At 33.1% G+C, this 14,771-nt stretch overlaps 4 protein-coding genes across 4 annotated transcripts; 3 read left to right on the top strand and 1 right to left on the bottom strand.

Moving 5' to 3' along the window:
- Positions 1-4,007: 4,007 nt before the first annotated feature.
- Positions 4,008-8,421, top strand: LOC124434162 (G-patch domain and KOW motifs-containing protein-like). Its single transcript, XM_046984045.1, has 13 exons — positions 4,008-4,176; positions 4,299-4,426; positions 4,536-4,645; positions 4,766-4,993; positions 5,102-5,186; positions 5,433-5,500; positions 5,597-5,656; positions 7,044-7,110; positions 7,199-7,247; positions 7,316-7,484; positions 7,555-7,624; positions 7,703-7,788; positions 7,941-8,421. Exons 1-13 carry the CDS (start codon positions 4,010-4,012, stop codon positions 8,067-8,069), a joined length of 1,416 nt encoding a protein of 471 aa, XP_046840001.1. The 5' UTR covers positions 4,008-4,009; the 3' UTR covers positions 8,070-8,421.
- Positions 8,422-8,426: 5 nt separating this feature from the next.
- LOC124434165 (mitochondrial intermembrane space import and assembly protein 40-like) lies at positions 8,427-9,140 on the top strand. The gene is made up of 2 exons (XM_046984048.1): positions 8,427-8,524; positions 8,655-9,140. The coding sequence occupies exons 1-2, from the start codon at positions 8,503-8,505 to the stop codon at positions 9,098-9,100; spliced, it is 468 nt and encodes a 155-aa protein (XP_046840004.1). The 5' UTR covers positions 8,427-8,502; the 3' UTR covers positions 9,101-9,140.
- Positions 9,141-9,653: 513 nt separating this feature from the next.
- Positions 9,654-12,470, top strand: LOC124434164 (mitochondrial inner membrane protease subunit 2-like). Its single transcript, XM_046984047.1, has 5 exons — positions 9,654-9,830; positions 10,169-10,272; positions 11,642-11,707; positions 11,785-11,887; positions 11,962-12,470. Exons 1-5 carry the CDS (start codon positions 9,687-9,689, stop codon positions 12,097-12,099), a joined length of 555 nt encoding a protein of 184 aa, XP_046840003.1. The 5' UTR covers positions 9,654-9,686; the 3' UTR covers positions 12,100-12,470.
- LOC124434163 (pyruvate dehydrogenase E1 component subunit beta, mitochondrial-like) lies at positions 12,266-14,633 on the bottom strand. The gene is made up of 13 exons (XM_046984046.1): positions 14,567-14,633; positions 14,433-14,495; positions 13,921-14,028; positions 13,767-13,829; positions 13,651-13,686; positions 13,522-13,584; positions 13,399-13,443; positions 13,197-13,304; positions 13,054-13,123; positions 12,875-12,985; positions 12,709-12,803; positions 12,493-12,634; positions 12,266-12,430 (listed from the first exon to the last, which is right to left on the bottom strand). Exons 1-13 carry the CDS (start codon positions 14,612-14,614, stop codon positions 12,294-12,296), a joined length of 1,089 nt encoding a protein of 362 aa, XP_046840002.1. The 5' UTR covers positions 14,615-14,633; the 3' UTR covers positions 12,266-12,293.
- Between the last annotated feature and the right edge of the window lie 138 nt (positions 14,634-14,771).

Genomic DNA, 14,771 nt, shown 5'->3' with positions numbered 1-14,771 from the left:
TAAGGTAGCTATGTTTGGCTAATCGTAATAAATTGCTTTTGGCCTGGAAATTCTCAATTGCGACATGTTAGTTATGCAGCCAAAAAGCAACAGTAAAGATTGATTAATATAAATAAATACTCATAAATTACCAATAGAGTGGTCTTCACTATATTCAAAATCTACTTCAAAACTCCCAGCAGTGTGGTGTAAGATAATTTGTTCATCGGATGAAACATACTCCGACAATCAAAGATATCTTGTAAATTCAATGTAAATTCAAAATACGAAGTGGAATATTTGTTTAAAGATACAGTTCAGTTTAAAGATATAATCCTTAGTTTAATACTTTCACAACTTTTGCTTTATCTTTGTTTGAAATTTCTACTTTAAGATACAACTTCAATTACATTTTTAATAATTACTCATTGCCAAATTTCAGGCGAGAAAATTAGCATCTTTTAATTCAAGAGTTAAAAGTAAAACGTTATTATACATCGAAAAGGCTTTTGAAGTACTTAAATAACTATCAAAAATATCACATGCCTACTGCTCACTTTCGAGTCTTGCGGCCCCTAGCTGTTTGAATTGTGAACAGTGTTAGCAAAAGTTCACTAAAATGGCAAAAATTCGTATTGGAACAACGGGAACAACTTGGACACTTTCAGAAATCATTGGAAATTATCGTAAAACCTCGGAATACCTTGGAAATTACCGGAAAACATCGGATTAACTTGAAAATCACCGTTAGCTTAAAAGAAGCTAAATCCCAACAAGCTACGTGAACGTGGCCTTGATAAAGCTCATAATTATTATTTTTATAAATAATAGCTATAGGAATCTGTTTGGCAGATGAAGATTGGTCAAGTTAGTAAAGTCCTTAGAAAGACTGTTGGTGTTGATTTTTCCTGGTGTTTCCACGACCTTAGACGCGTGACTTTTCATACACTGATGAAAAGATCTTGATGCTATATGCACTAAAGACCTACCCCCAATCATTGACCCCCAATCATTGACCCCCAATCATTGACCCCCAATCATTGACCCCCAATCATTGACTCCCAATACTACAAATTTATTTCACATATCCTGGCATCTGTTTTTCATTTTTCTTATGGTTCATATTCAATATACAGCAATGTAAAAGTTTAATTTTATTTTTAAAAGTCCAATTATATTTCGTGGTAGTGTCTCTTTGTTTTACCATGACAATAACTACAATTTTACAGCCAAATTCATATCTATTTTGGCAATAATGATACGTGTTCTTTTACATTTGAATTGCAACTATATCTGAAGACTCTGATGACAAGATTTTCATCTATTGAGCATTATATTTAATTTAATAGGTGATGCTTCTTGACATACGGTATACTCACTGATAACGTCAATCATAATATAATTCATTACCATATCATTAATCAACAGTTTCCATTCACTACTCTATAACCACCCTGTCTACCTTCAAGCATATACCAATCACAAGTGGACATGCAGTTAAATAGTAATGTTGTTTTCAATCAAGCGCATTTTTAAAAGCAATAAAAAACTAATATTAATTTTGAAAAATTGCTAAAATTATGAAGTGCACGTGTAAGCTGCTTGAATTTAACTTGTGCAGAAGTATTCCAAAATAGGTGGCAGAAGTCTATTTTGGAACACATCGCCTTTTTGCAGAAATTCCTTTCTATATTAGAGAGCGAGGGAACTCTCTAATGTAGTCAGAATACTGCAACAACTGATTTATGTTCATGTTTTGTGTTTCGATGTATTTTGCTAATGACATTAACACTTTTCACGCCAAAGAATCAAAGTCAAGGATTTCGTTAAATCTACCTATCTAAAAGGGACCCAAACGAAAACTGATACATTTCATTAATGATAGAAACACACTTACAGTCCTGGCGTCGCTTTACTTCTTTATCTTTTCGTCCACTCTGCATCTGCAAGAAAAGCCTAAAGAACACGTTAGATGCATGAAAAAAACAGACAAACATATACTTATGTCTTCTTCTTGATCTTTGGCTTCTTGGCGTCCTCTGTACCTGAAAAATACTGAGCAACAAGTTAGTGGTGCGACGAAAGACAAACTGACAAACAAAAAAAAACAAACAAGGAATCAAACACATACCGCAGTCGCTGTCTGTATCTGCTAGCTGTTGTCTGTAAAAATAATTGTAACAATACTTGTAAAAATACAATCCGTAACAAATTGTTGAAACTCATGTATTTGGTACAATCAATGTTTGCCGGAAACATTTGCAGGAAAGGCTGACTTCCATACTACATGTACTGTCAAGCTACTAGAAACATTTACAGAAAATTGAAACATTTACTAGAAGAAAAATATTCCTCAACTCTATCGTAGGCACTGTTATAACATCCCTCAATGTTATAACTGTGCCAAGTAGAGATAGACTTAACTTAAACGAATAAATATTCAACGTCGACGGCCTGTTAAGCTTTGTTTGAACGATACGATTGTTACTTCAAATAAGAAATTAAGATTTTGCAATACTCTGCCAGTGTATTGCAATTTTTTCTTTAATCCGCGTAAAATGTCTATTGTAAATATGATTTCAGATCAATGTTATATGCAAGATCCGAACGCAAAAAGCACCACCATATTAAAATGTTGACAATCATTGTAACTGAACATGCGTTAACTTCAATAACATTTCTCAATGGTATAGAAGTTCCAGTCAGTTAACATGCAAATACATTAACTCCTATAATCCCCAATGTTCCAATGTATTTTTCCACGTATAGTTCTATGCTGTTAGGGATGGTTTCGGGATGACTTCCATGTAGAAGAATGTTTTGCGTCGAGCGATAACTGTTTTCTTCGATTGCCAATATCTTAACGAAGACTGTTGTCTAAAAACATAAAATACAGAAGCAATGAAATTGACTGTTGAAGTATAGAATATAGTTGTAACAAATAACTATGTTCTTTATTAAGGCTTTAGCTACTCACCATCTTTATTTCCTGAAAATACTCCTTAGTACTTTAATATGGCACGTTGATCAAATGTTTCAGTATGTCAAATATAGATTTTTTGCTTATCCGTTCTTCGTTCAAGAGTTCTTGTCAATTTTCATAAATTTCACTTCACTCAAGGCCATTATTCCTCTTCATCTTCTGCAATTCCCAGCGGTTCATTACAGTATTTACTTCTTGAGTCACTTGGTTAAATCTTTTAGCACATTGTTTTAACATCGATAAAAAAGCTTCCAATGCCAAAGTTATTCAGGGAGATAGTATTATCCTTTGTCAGACCCGTCTTGCTACCACTCACGGTAAAACTACTCAAATGTGTATGGTAAAACTGCTCAAAGCGAAGTATATAAGAACAAGAAAAATTGACGTAAAATATTAAACAAAGACAATAAGTGAAGAGTGGTTCATTAGCATTGACGTAAGCACATAGCTATACTATGCTTCAGCCGAATGTTGAACAAAAGAAAATTCCGGGTTCTTTGTCAGTTTACGTCTCAGAAGGATAAAAAATTTAAGATTTCACTAGTGCAAGCCATGCATTTTCAATTAAGTAAGGATTAAAATAGTTTTTACAAGAAGAATCGTTTGATAATCCTTACCCTCAACTCAGCAGTATCATTTAAAAAATTTACATAATATTTACTTCTGTTTCATGTGCATATTTCTTCAAGTGAATATTTCTTTTGATATCTTATACATTTTAATAGAAGGAAGTTTTATAATTAACTACAGATAAGCAAGGCGTTTCTCATCAAATGTATGGACAATGGCTGATTTTGATAAATTTTGTTGCATGTTTTCGACGAGCTCTGAGTGACTAAGCTATGAAATAAGTTATTTCTGCTGAGTGAGATTTGAATTTCCTTTTATTTAACGTCTTTTTTTTGAAATGAAGATAGTAAAAAAGACAAATGTTTTCGGTTTTCCTCGCAAGCAAATAAACTAGTTACAAAAAAAGCAACTGAGCGCTTAGCGTACGTACAACGTATCTATTTTTATTGTTTTTAAACATCAGACGAGCCGCCAGTTATGGATAAAGAAAATGGCGAGCAAAGCAAATCTTTTTCTTTTAAGTTTTCAAGGACTAAACAAGCCTTACCAGTTTTAAAATCCGACGAGAAATTCTGCGATTTCTCGAAAGAAGATGATCCTTCTATTGAGCTTGTCTATGCTGCTGAAGGGAGCGCTTTGAAAAGGTTTTTACTTGTTAAATAGCATCTAAATAAAAGTGAACAACTCGTTTAAAATTTCCAATCAATTTAGTTAGTATTTGATTAAGGATTTACGCTATATGTATATTAACCATGCTTTGTTTTAGTTCCAAAGAAAAGCATGACAAGGAGCTGGTAATTCCATGTCGAAAAACAACTGATAGTCTTTTGGATAAATTAAAAATAAACAATGAAAATACTCTAGAAAATCAAGCTGCAAAAGAAATAATACAAGGTTCTTCTCGTGCATTGTGCTATCCTTCATAATTTTACTAGATTTAACAGCAATGTCGCATTGAAATAGTATTTTAACTTTTATTTCAATATGAAATTGTTTTTTGTAGAATTGACTAGTGCAACACAAGAGACTAACACCACTGGAAATAACTTTTCTATTCCATTAACTTCAAACCAAGATGACAGCGCCGGAAATGCAGTCAATTTGGAAGATGAGGTTTGTTGTTAGCAAAGAATGTTCAACTTATGAATCTTTCAATGGTTTTCTACAAAAATTGGCAAGTGCATCTTTCATTCTTTGTGGTATTTTGTTTTCATTTTTATTGTTATGTTTTAGAGCACTTTGGAAGACTATGATACTGTACCAGTCTCAGAGTTTGGTGCTGCAATGCTTCGAGGAATGGGTTGGAAGAAGGGACAAGCTATTGGTGGAACAAACAAAGGGTTAACTGTACCAATAGAGTTTATTCCTCGGTCACAAGGACTTGGACTAGGGGCAGAACGAATTTCTAATGATAATGAGAAGAAACGGCGTAGAAAACCAGGGGATAAGGACTCATCTGAGGTATTAAATTTTTGTATTTAGTAATCCAGCATATTGGTTATATTAAAGATTTCAATAGTCTTGAATATACTTACTTAATATGTTAAAATGATTCAATATGATTTTTAGAAATTTAGTCCAATTCTTAAAGAAGATGGTAAAGTTCAACATTATCGTGGTTTAGATGACAAACCATCCAATAGAAAGGTTGCAGGTGTGTAGTGTAAAGTTTCACATTGTTTCATAAATAAGTAATCATCTGGTGAAGTTCTGTGTGTATGTTTATTTTAAAACAGTTGCTGGATAGTGAGAAATGTTTTGTTGTTCACTAATTAATATTTTATAATATTGTCCTATAAAATTATGTATTTGTGCATTCTAAATTTCTACCTTCAAACAGATACTGCCTATACTGAACTAGATTAATGGTAGGATGTTGACCAAATCATATGTTTTATAGCAAAAAAAATTTCAAAGGGAGCATACATTGTCATTGAAAATGGTGTCTTTAAAGAAATGAGTGGCAAGGTTGTTGTAATATGTTATTCCTAAAATGTTTTATAGAGTTTTACTCTGCTGCTAATGATACCTTTACATGTATTGTGAATTTATATATTTGTTAAGATTATCTCAAATGATGATGTTAGTGGAAGAATTGATGTCATTTTGGCTATAAATGACAAGGTAAATAAATGTCATCTTTTGAAGAACATGGTTTCAATGTATGTCAGAAATGTTTGCATTAAATTGTTTCTCTTTAGCTTTCCCTTTTAGGAATTGGTCTGGCGTTCTTATTAAAACATCTTTTCTGCTCTAAACCATATAACATTGCTGGTCTTACATCAATTTTGTAAACCTCTCATTTCACTCTTGCTTGTATTCTTTTATCATTCAACACACCAGATAACTTCTTTTACATTTAGCTTCCATTGCTCTAAGCTGAACTTTTGTGTACCATCATGGTGAACATTCATATCATTATGGTGAACATTCATACCATCATGGTGAACATTCATATCATCATGGTGAACATTCATATCATCATGGTGAACATTCATACCATCATGGTGAACATTCATATCATCATGGTGAACATTCATACCATCATGGTGAACATTCATACCATCATGGTGAACATTCATACCATCATGGTGAACATTCATATCATCATGGTGAACATTCATATCATTATGGTGAACATTCATACCATCATGGTGAACATTCATACCATCATGGTGAACATTCATATCATCATGGTGAACATTCATACCATCATGGTGAACATTCATATCATCATGGTGAACATTCATACCATCATGGTGAACATTCATACCATCATGGTGAACATTCATACCATCATGGTGAACATTCATATCATCATGGTGAACATTCATACCATCATGGTGAACATTCATATCATCATGGTGAACATTCATATCATCATGGTGAACATTCATACCACCATGGTGAACATTCATACCATCATGGTGAACATTCATATCATCATGGTGAACATTCATACCATCATGGTGAACATTCATACCATCATGGTGAACATTCATATCATCATGGTGAACATTCATATCATCATGGTGAACATTCATACCATCATGGGGAACATTCATACCATCATGGTGAACATTCATACCATCATGGTGAACATTCATATCATCATGGTAAACATTCATACCATCATGGTGAACATTCATATCATCATGGTAAACATTCATACCATCATGGTGAACATTCATACCATCATGGTGAACATTCATACCATCATGGTGAACATTCATATCATCGTGGTGAACATTCATACCATCATGGTGAACATTCATATCATCATGGTGAACATTCATACCATCATGGTGAACATTCATACCATCATGGTGAACATTCATATCATCATGGTGAACATTCATACCATCATGGTGAACATTCATATCATCGTGGTGAACATTCATACCATCATGGTGAACATTCATACCATCATGGTGAAGATTAGTGCCATCGTGATAATACATTCATAATACATGCAAAGATATCATGAATAATTAACTATAAATTTATTTAGAAAGTAACAATCAATCATGGTGATGTGAGACTGGTAACTAGAGATGAATATCTGCAGTTTTCAAAAGGTACTAACTCTTTTCTATTGATCTTTATTTAAAGGTTTCTTACAACATGATAGAAGCTGTACTGCAGTGTCGTTTATTTAACTTGCAGGTAATTTAGTAAAGTCGAATAAAAGTTCCAAAAGACTTCCTCAAGAATTGTAAGTTTCGTTTTTGTTTTTTTCTTTTGAATTGATTAGATAAGAAGTATACTCTTTTGTTACTTCAGGAATTCTGATAAACAGGCGAAAAAACAGAAAACTCAGTCCAGAAATGATGACAATGAAAAAGACAAAATAATTTATAAACGTTCTAGAGAGAAATGTTGGATGGTTCCTCTTCTACGGGTTCGTATTATTGATAAGACGTACAAAAATGGGAGATATTACCATCAAAAGGTAATTATATTAACAACATTAACGAAATATGTTATTGACTGCTGCTATTAAACAATTTTAACAATGGTAGGTTGTTATAGAAGATGTTATCAGTCAAACAAAATGTATATGTAGAACTAGCGAAGGGAAACTACTTGATGGTATTTATTAACATTTAATAAATTTATAGTAATATTTAATTTTCGCAATCGTTTCTAAGACATTCTTTTACTTTTTAGATGTGTTTCAAAGTAGCCTGGAGACTGTCATTCCAAAAGTTGAGCCACGGTATATTTTGTTTGTTCAAGGACAACTAAAAGGCCAGGTGAGAAAAAATTCTTTCTCATATGGTAATATTGTCTGGTTTTCGTTTATATTACTGTACATATCAGTTTGTATAACAAAAGACTCCATATTATACTGGATAAGTTACCTTAATTTACGTTTCGTAGAAATATTGCTTCTATTTATGTTTAGATTGGGGAAATAGTGGAATTAGAATCAACCAGACAAAAAGCTGTCGTCCAAATTTTACTTAGCAAAAAAATTGTTCGCTCCCATTATGATGATATATGCGAGTACACTGGAGATGTTAGCCATGAATGAAAGTCTACTGTAATAAAAATATCCTTGTCATAAAGCAACGCCTCACCATCTATCTACTCATGGTTGGTGAAAACATTCTTTAGACTCACATCCCACTAAATAGACTGACTGTCAGTCTCATAAACAGAATATGCAACATAGATATGGTATTTTTATCATTCTCATACACCCTTATTAATCAATGTAGACCAAAATTTCCCCCTCGTTTTCCCTGGAGTCCCCTCGCCCTTTCCCCAATCGTGAGCAAGAACCTGGAAACGAAAGTAAATCTTTCAATCTCTTTCATTATTGTTACATGAAGTATGTCAATGTAAATATAACTTTTGTTCAACATGTTTGTTGGCTCAATGCAGTAAGAGTGTGTTTTGAATGCACATGTAATAGAATGTCGTAATATCCACCGTATTTTTGTACAGAATTTTTCATTTTAAAAATGTCCTACTGCCGGGAGGAAGGTATGTAAGTTTTTTATTATAATCATTCATGTAATTTGACATGATTTATCGACTGAAGTTCCTACAGACGTGTCAGACAGTGTGCCACGTGAAATTATCTTAATAGACATGTATGAAACTTGTTATTTAGGTAAAGATAAAATAATATTTGTAAGTGAAGAAGATCATGCACAACCAAGCAAAGTTGAAATACCTGAGGTAGAAGACGATGCGGAGTATGAAGGTTTGATTAAAGCTAATGGTGAAATAAATTGGGAATGTCCATGTTTGGGAGGAATGGCATCTGGTGTTTGTGGAGAACAGTTTCGTGCTGCATTTTCTTGTTTTCATACAAGTATGTCAGAGCCCAAGGGATCAGAATGTATTGAGCAATTTCAACATATGCAAGAATGTTTTAAAGAATATCCTGACATTTATGGAGAGTTTGAGAGCATTGAGTCATCAGAAACAAACGAGGACATTGAAGACAGTGATAAAATTACATCTGAACAACAATTTGAGAAACAAAAGCCATTTACAGATGAAGAACAGAATACTAGTCATAAAAATACATCAACTTCTGAAGCTGTTTTATGATATTTTAACTGACAATATATTTACAAGGAAACAAGTTCCTATAATTTTTCTTTAATATTTATTGATTAGAAAATATATAGAATTCGTTTGATAAATATTTATGAATAGTTTGTCCCTTACATAACATTGGTACTTGTGTTTTCATAATCCAGTGTGTTGTAGAGTTCAGTGTTAATGTGTTATCACATTTGACACTTATCAGGATTCATGAAACATTAATAGAAATTTTCCAGGAAGCCATGAATCCAGTTATCTGTTGACTGTTTTGGTCTTTTTAAGGCACAAACAAAATAAAACCATTCAATCAGGTAAAATGAAATCTTGGTTTAAACATGAATGAGTGAAGTTTCAAAATAGCCTACATAATGTGGTCTCATTTCTATTTTTCTATATTTTTCTAAATTTAAAAAAACTTATGAACTTGAAGGAGAATCACATTTAACCAATAAATTAAAATTATTAACAAAGTGGCACAAACGGGGACTAACATATATCATAGTAGTAAGTTGATGTGTGGCAGTGTAAAGGCCTGGGGCGAGCTACTGTTATTGCACAGATCGTGTCATTTACCTGAATAAAAACTAAAATGTTTTACAGAATGGGAGGAAAACATCGAATATATTGGGGAATAAAGGCATTTGCGCAAGGATTTTTTATTGGCATTCCTGTGTGTTTGACATTCACAGATAATTTTTACACTGTTTGTCAAGTTGAAGGATTTTCAATGCAGGTAGCTTAGTATTAATTTGTTTATACTTATAAACCATGTTTTCTCCCAGTCAGAAGAAAGATTAAACAGAAATAGGCTCATATTTCTTTAGTAATAACATCTTTTCAACAGTAAAACCTTTGCTGAACAAATCTTTCGCTGAAAATGTCAAGGCAACAAAAAAACAACATGAAGCTCTTTGTTTTGACATAATAACTTTCCCAGTACTATGTGACTTTCTCTATTTTCTATATTTATTTTATGATGTCCTTGAGGTGAATATTCCAATATTTTAATTCTATTGCTTATTACTGGTTATTTTTTTCACAGCAAATTACAATAATGATCTTTTTATGTAGCCTGTCCTCAATCCCAATACTACAATAAAGGATTTTGTCCTCATTAATAGATGGAAACTTAAAAGAAATCCGAGCATACAATGTGGTGACATTGTGTCGATTGTGTAAGATATTACATTTATTAATATAATTTTTAAATGTATGGTGCAAAAATTGTTAACTATCATGTAGTGTGTCACCATTTGGAAAACTTGTTGGTTTATTTACATCTGTAAAACTTGCTGATCCACATGTTGGATTGCTGTACTCTGTGTGATAAAGCAACTTCTCTATTTCAAGGCGAACATATGCTTTTGCCTTAGGTTCTAGACGTTTTATTCTAGGTATCAAGCTTCTACAGTATAAATCATCTTCATCATTTGACTGATATCTGATATCTTCATTCATTTGAGTGTATGTTCGTTTTATTTGCTGTTGTTGCATTCTATTTGTGTTTCTTGCTGTTTCAGATGTGCTTAAAACATTTGAATCTTCTGCTATCTTTGATGTTTCATGCTTTTCACAATGATTGTAAAGTGATAAATTCCTTTTATTATCTTGTACATCAGGTGCTTCTTCTTGTGATGTGATATTCTTTGTTTGTACAATTGGAGTGTCACTTAGGTTATTTTCATTTCTTTGTGTGTACATCTCGTCGTCATAGTTGAGAAATTCAATATTTGACATCGTTACAGGACTATTTTCGTCATCGCTTGCAGCGCTCTTAGCTCGCCTTCCGTTCTCGCTGTTCAAAGACAAATCTTTGTGATTTATATGAGGTCCAAGCCACTCACAATTTTCAAAAGAAAATGGAACAAAATCAGTTACATTCCTTGATGGATTACTTCGTCGCTTTCGTAACCATCGTCCGTATGCTGTTCGAATATTTCGAAATTTTTTCTCCGCAGCCATCGGAGACATGTTAAATTTCCGCGCAACTTTCTCCCAGCTTTCATTTTTTAATTCTCTATTGCGGTAATCCTGGCAGTATTTGTTATACAAACATTCGTGTTTTTCCATCTCGGCCATAAATTCTCCATTGCAAGTCATTGCAAGAGCGATGTATTTACTTGAATGGTTCGTTACTAAAGTCGTTACCTTAACACGCTGATATTGTCGTCTGTAGTCTTGCGTAGGACGATCTCAAGCTGTAATGTTTATCAACGACGATCTTATTTTCTCGAAACAGACAATTTCATTGTTAAAATTTTGTAACTTTACTCTCATCTCATGGTTGGCGTCTGTTGTGGATCGTTGATCGTTCTGACGTCATTAGCCTCGATTTCGCCGCGATTATCGCGTATCATATGACTGCGCGTAGTGAGATTTCAAGTGTTCTCAAGTGACGCCGATTGCGTGAACCTTTCAACGATGTATGCATAAATCGCTTAGATTATCATTACAAAATTATTTCACGGTTTAATGTAGTTGTACTATTACAACGATTCAAAATTGTCACATCTTGTTTTAGACTAATAAATGTTTTACGTTAAGGTCGCCGAAAGACCCAGCTATTCTATTTATAAAAAGAGTCATTGCATTAGAAGGAGACACAGTCTGGTAATAATAATATATAATTTCTCACTGATTTCAAAACACACTTGCAAAAAAGCCCTAAATCGGCGTCAATATTTTAGCACAAAGGGTTATAAAAATCGTTTCGTTCGAATTCCTGTGGGACATTGTTGGATTGAAGGTGACAATCAAAGTTGGAGTCTTGATAGCAACTCATTCGGATCTGTAAGTTGTTCATTGTTATCTATATATATCCTAGTTTATCCAAGGTAAATCTCAACATAACTTATCCGTTTAAGGTACCGCTAGGGTTGATAAATGGTATTGCAACAAGAATAGTTTGGCCACCATCACGATGGTCGAAACTAACTAACAATATTCCACCAGGACGACAAACTGTTAATACTGAGGTTTTTTCCTCAAAGACGATGACGTAAGATTATTCTCGACAGATGCATTTGATGAAGGAAAACGAACAGATTACAAAAATAATTAATTGGTTTTTACAAAGCTATATATTTATATATGTATATATAACAGCAAATATGACCCTGTATTTCATTCGTTCATTTTCGAAGCTTTGCTCGTCACTGCCTCATGGCGTAAGAATTGCAACCATTTTATTGAATATTCAAAGATTTTTAACAGAATTAATAATGTTATGTTTTTGTGGTAAAGAATACAGCTCTAGTGTCTGTGCATAAGGCATTGGTACATCAGCACCGGTAACACGTAGGACTGGAGCATCAAGATAATCAAATCCTTCACCTTAGAAAAAGAAATTAAAGTTCATTCAGTGAAATTAAAATATGTGTCAGTTTTGTACTTACTCTCCATCATCATTGCACATATTTCTGACCCAACACCAAAAAATGGCCATCCACCTTCAACAGAAATCAAGTGATTGGTTTTCTTAACTGAGTTCACCAAAGTTTCTTTATCAAGCGGTCGAATGCTACGTAGATTAATGACCTGTGTAAACGATCAGTGAAATCAACTGTTTATATCAAAAACATTCATGACAATGATAAAACGAGGCACTTTACTTCACAATTTATTCCATCAACATTCATTAATTCATCAGCTGCTTCCAAACAAAATCCAACTGTCCTGGAATGCGATACTAAAGTTATGTCGACACCTAGACAAAATAAGTCGACTTAATTGAAATGTTATCATTACCCAAGACATTTGAAATCAATTGAGTCAAACCTTCACGTTCAATTTTTGCTTTACCAAATGGTAACACAAAATCATCTTTCATAGCTTCATCAGACATATCAAAACTTATGCCATACATCAGCTCATTTTCCAATACAACAACTATAATATTTATATATATGCACAATTACAATCAACCATGGATGATTTCTTTACATGATTTCATTTACCTGGATCAGAATCTCTAATGGCAGCCTTTAATAAACCTTTAGCATCTTCAGAAGAGTAAGGAGACACAACCTTAACAATGCAAAGCACAATCAGAAAGGTAAGTTTCATTGCATAAAGGTTTGTCATTGAACATACTGTGTACCTTTAGACCTGGACAATTACCATACCATGCAGCATAATCTTGCGAATGTTGAGCTGCTACACCAGCTGCTGCACCATTTGGACCTCGAAACACTATGGGGACTGGAACCTACAGGTCACATGACTGAATAAGATAGGTCATGTGAAAATGAATAAATACAAATGGAAGAACTTATGGCTCAAACTATTTAATCACACATTACCTCTCCTGCAGACATGTAATAAGTTTTTGCAGCAGAGTTGACAACCTATGTTGAAATTATATTTCAATTTTTAGGGATGAAAATGAAGAACTCACATAAATATTTATATTTCATAAAGCTCACCTGATCAATTGCTTGCATAGCAAAATTAAAAGTCATGAATTCACAGATTGGTTTTAATCCTGCCTGTAAGACATTGATTAATGAAATAAATCCCATTCAAATGAAATAAATTTCCACATCCCAACTTACCATTGCAGCACCTACAGCAATACCAGCAAATCCCATCTAAAATTAAAGTAAGTTGATTTTTGAAAACAATTCTTTCAAGTTCATAAAATGGATGAATATCAAGTTTGTAACAATACCTCACTGATTGGTGTATCTATAACACGATTTTCTCCATATTTTTCAGATAATCCACGTGAAATCTGAGAAAGTGACAAATTTTCATCAAAACCAGGTATGATTCACAACAATTAACAATTTAAAAGTTAAGATATTGAGAAACATCAACTCAACCTTATATGCACCATCATAACGAGCAACTTCTTCACCAATAAGAAATACAGAGTCATCAAGACTCAATTCCTCATCTAAGGCAGCATTAAGTGCATCCCGTACAGTTACCTGTCATATATGTGTAAAGAAACTTTAAAAATACAACATTTCACAACATAAGCGTCGGAGCCTGGTACAACCATCCTTATTTTCCCAACTCATATTTTCACAAATACAGCATAAAATATGCATTTTAAGGAAAAAAGTAAGAACCAAACATTCATTGCTGTCGATGGAAAGTGCTTGAAAAAGATTCAATCATGAAAATACTGCATGGAATGCATGTCGTTTTTCAGACATGTCTGTCTGTCATATGATTTTATGGACTAAGATTACATTGATTATAGCTCACGTTAAAATTTTCTACAATAGCTGACATTTACTTGCAAAACAAATATTTTGTTAAATCAGGTATGTAATGATCAAAAATTTAATTTATCTAAAGTAAACACAAAAAGATCAACACAACTTACTTGAGTTGCAGCCCTGCTGGCAGACAAATGTAATTCTTTTCTACGTAAACATCTTACTATTCCCTGTAGTAGCAAAATAGGAAATTCAGCATTGCAATTTTATATTATTTTCTTTAAAAATAAATGCTTAGAACCTTTTGCGCCAAGAAATTTCTTTGAAATAACTTCGCAGCAGCGGCCATATTTCAATCATCCGATTACAAATTTTGTCGCATTTTTTGTCGGTTTCTCGAATAAATTGTCGCCAAAATGGCAGAGTATGGAGAAAAAGGCTTTAGTTGGAATATTCAGATGTTGATAGTTGATACTGTTAGAATTGAATAACCAAAATTGTAGCTT

Source organism: Xenia sp. Carnegie-2017, unplaced genomic scaffold (genome assembly GCF_021976095.1).
Source record: "Xenia sp. Carnegie-2017 unplaced genomic scaffold, XeniaSp_v1 HiC_scaffold_14, whole genome shotgun sequence".
In the NCBI taxonomy this organism is placed as follows: domain Eukaryota; kingdom Metazoa; phylum Cnidaria; class Anthozoa; order Malacalcyonacea; family Xeniidae; genus Xenia; species Xenia sp. Carnegie-2017.
This window is presented reverse-complemented; position numbering and strand designations above follow the sequence as displayed.

What these genes read in the sequence shown, in the direction of transcription:
- LOC124434162 (XM_046984045.1), top strand. Translation starts at nt 4,010, where the DNA reads ATGGATAAAGAAAATGGCGAGCAAAGCAAATCTTTTTCTTTTAAGTTT. An exon ending in GGGATAAGGACTCATCTGAG is followed by an intron (nt 4,994 to 5,101) that starts GTATTAAATTTT and finishes TATGATTTTTAG; the next exon opens with AAATTTAGTCCAATTCTTAA. An exon ending in ATATCTGCAGTTTTCAAAAG is followed by an intron (nt 7,111 to 7,198) that starts GTACTAACTCTT and finishes TTTAACTTGCAG; the next exon opens with GTAATTTAGTAAAGTCGAAT.
- LOC124434165 (XM_046984048.1), top strand. Translation starts at nt 8,503, where the DNA reads ATGTCCTACTGCCGGGAGGAAG. An exon ending in GTCCTACTGCCGGGAGGAAG is followed by an intron (nt 8,525 to 8,654) that starts GTATGTAAGTTT and finishes CTTGTTATTTAG; the next exon opens with GTAAAGATAAAATAATATTT.
- LOC124434164 (XM_046984047.1), top strand. Translation starts at nt 9,687, where the DNA reads ATGTTTTACAGAATGGGAGGAAAACATCGAATATATTGGGGAATAAAG. An exon ending in GGTGACATTGTGTCGATTGT is followed by an intron (nt 10,273 to 11,641) that starts GTAAGATATTAC and finishes TTTTACGTTAAG; the next exon opens with GTCGCCGAAAGACCCAGCTA. An exon ending in TTAGAAGGAGACACAGTCTG is followed by an intron (nt 11,708 to 11,784) that starts GTAATAATAATA and finishes TCAATATTTTAG; the next exon opens with CACAAAGGGTTATAAAAATC.
- LOC124434163 (XM_046984046.1), bottom strand. Translation starts at nt 14,614, where the DNA reads ATGGCCGCTGCTGCGAAGTTATTTCAAAGAAATTTCTTGGCGCAAAAG. An exon ending in CCAGCAGGGCTGCAACTCAA is followed by an intron (nt 14,029 to 14,432) that starts GTAAGTTGTGTT and finishes CATATATGACAG; the next exon opens with GTAACTGTACGGGATGCACT. An exon ending in AGCAAAAATTGAACGTGAAG is followed by an intron (nt 12,804 to 12,874) that starts GTTTGACTCAAT and finishes TATTTTGTCTAG; the next exon opens with GTGTCGACATAACTTTAGTA.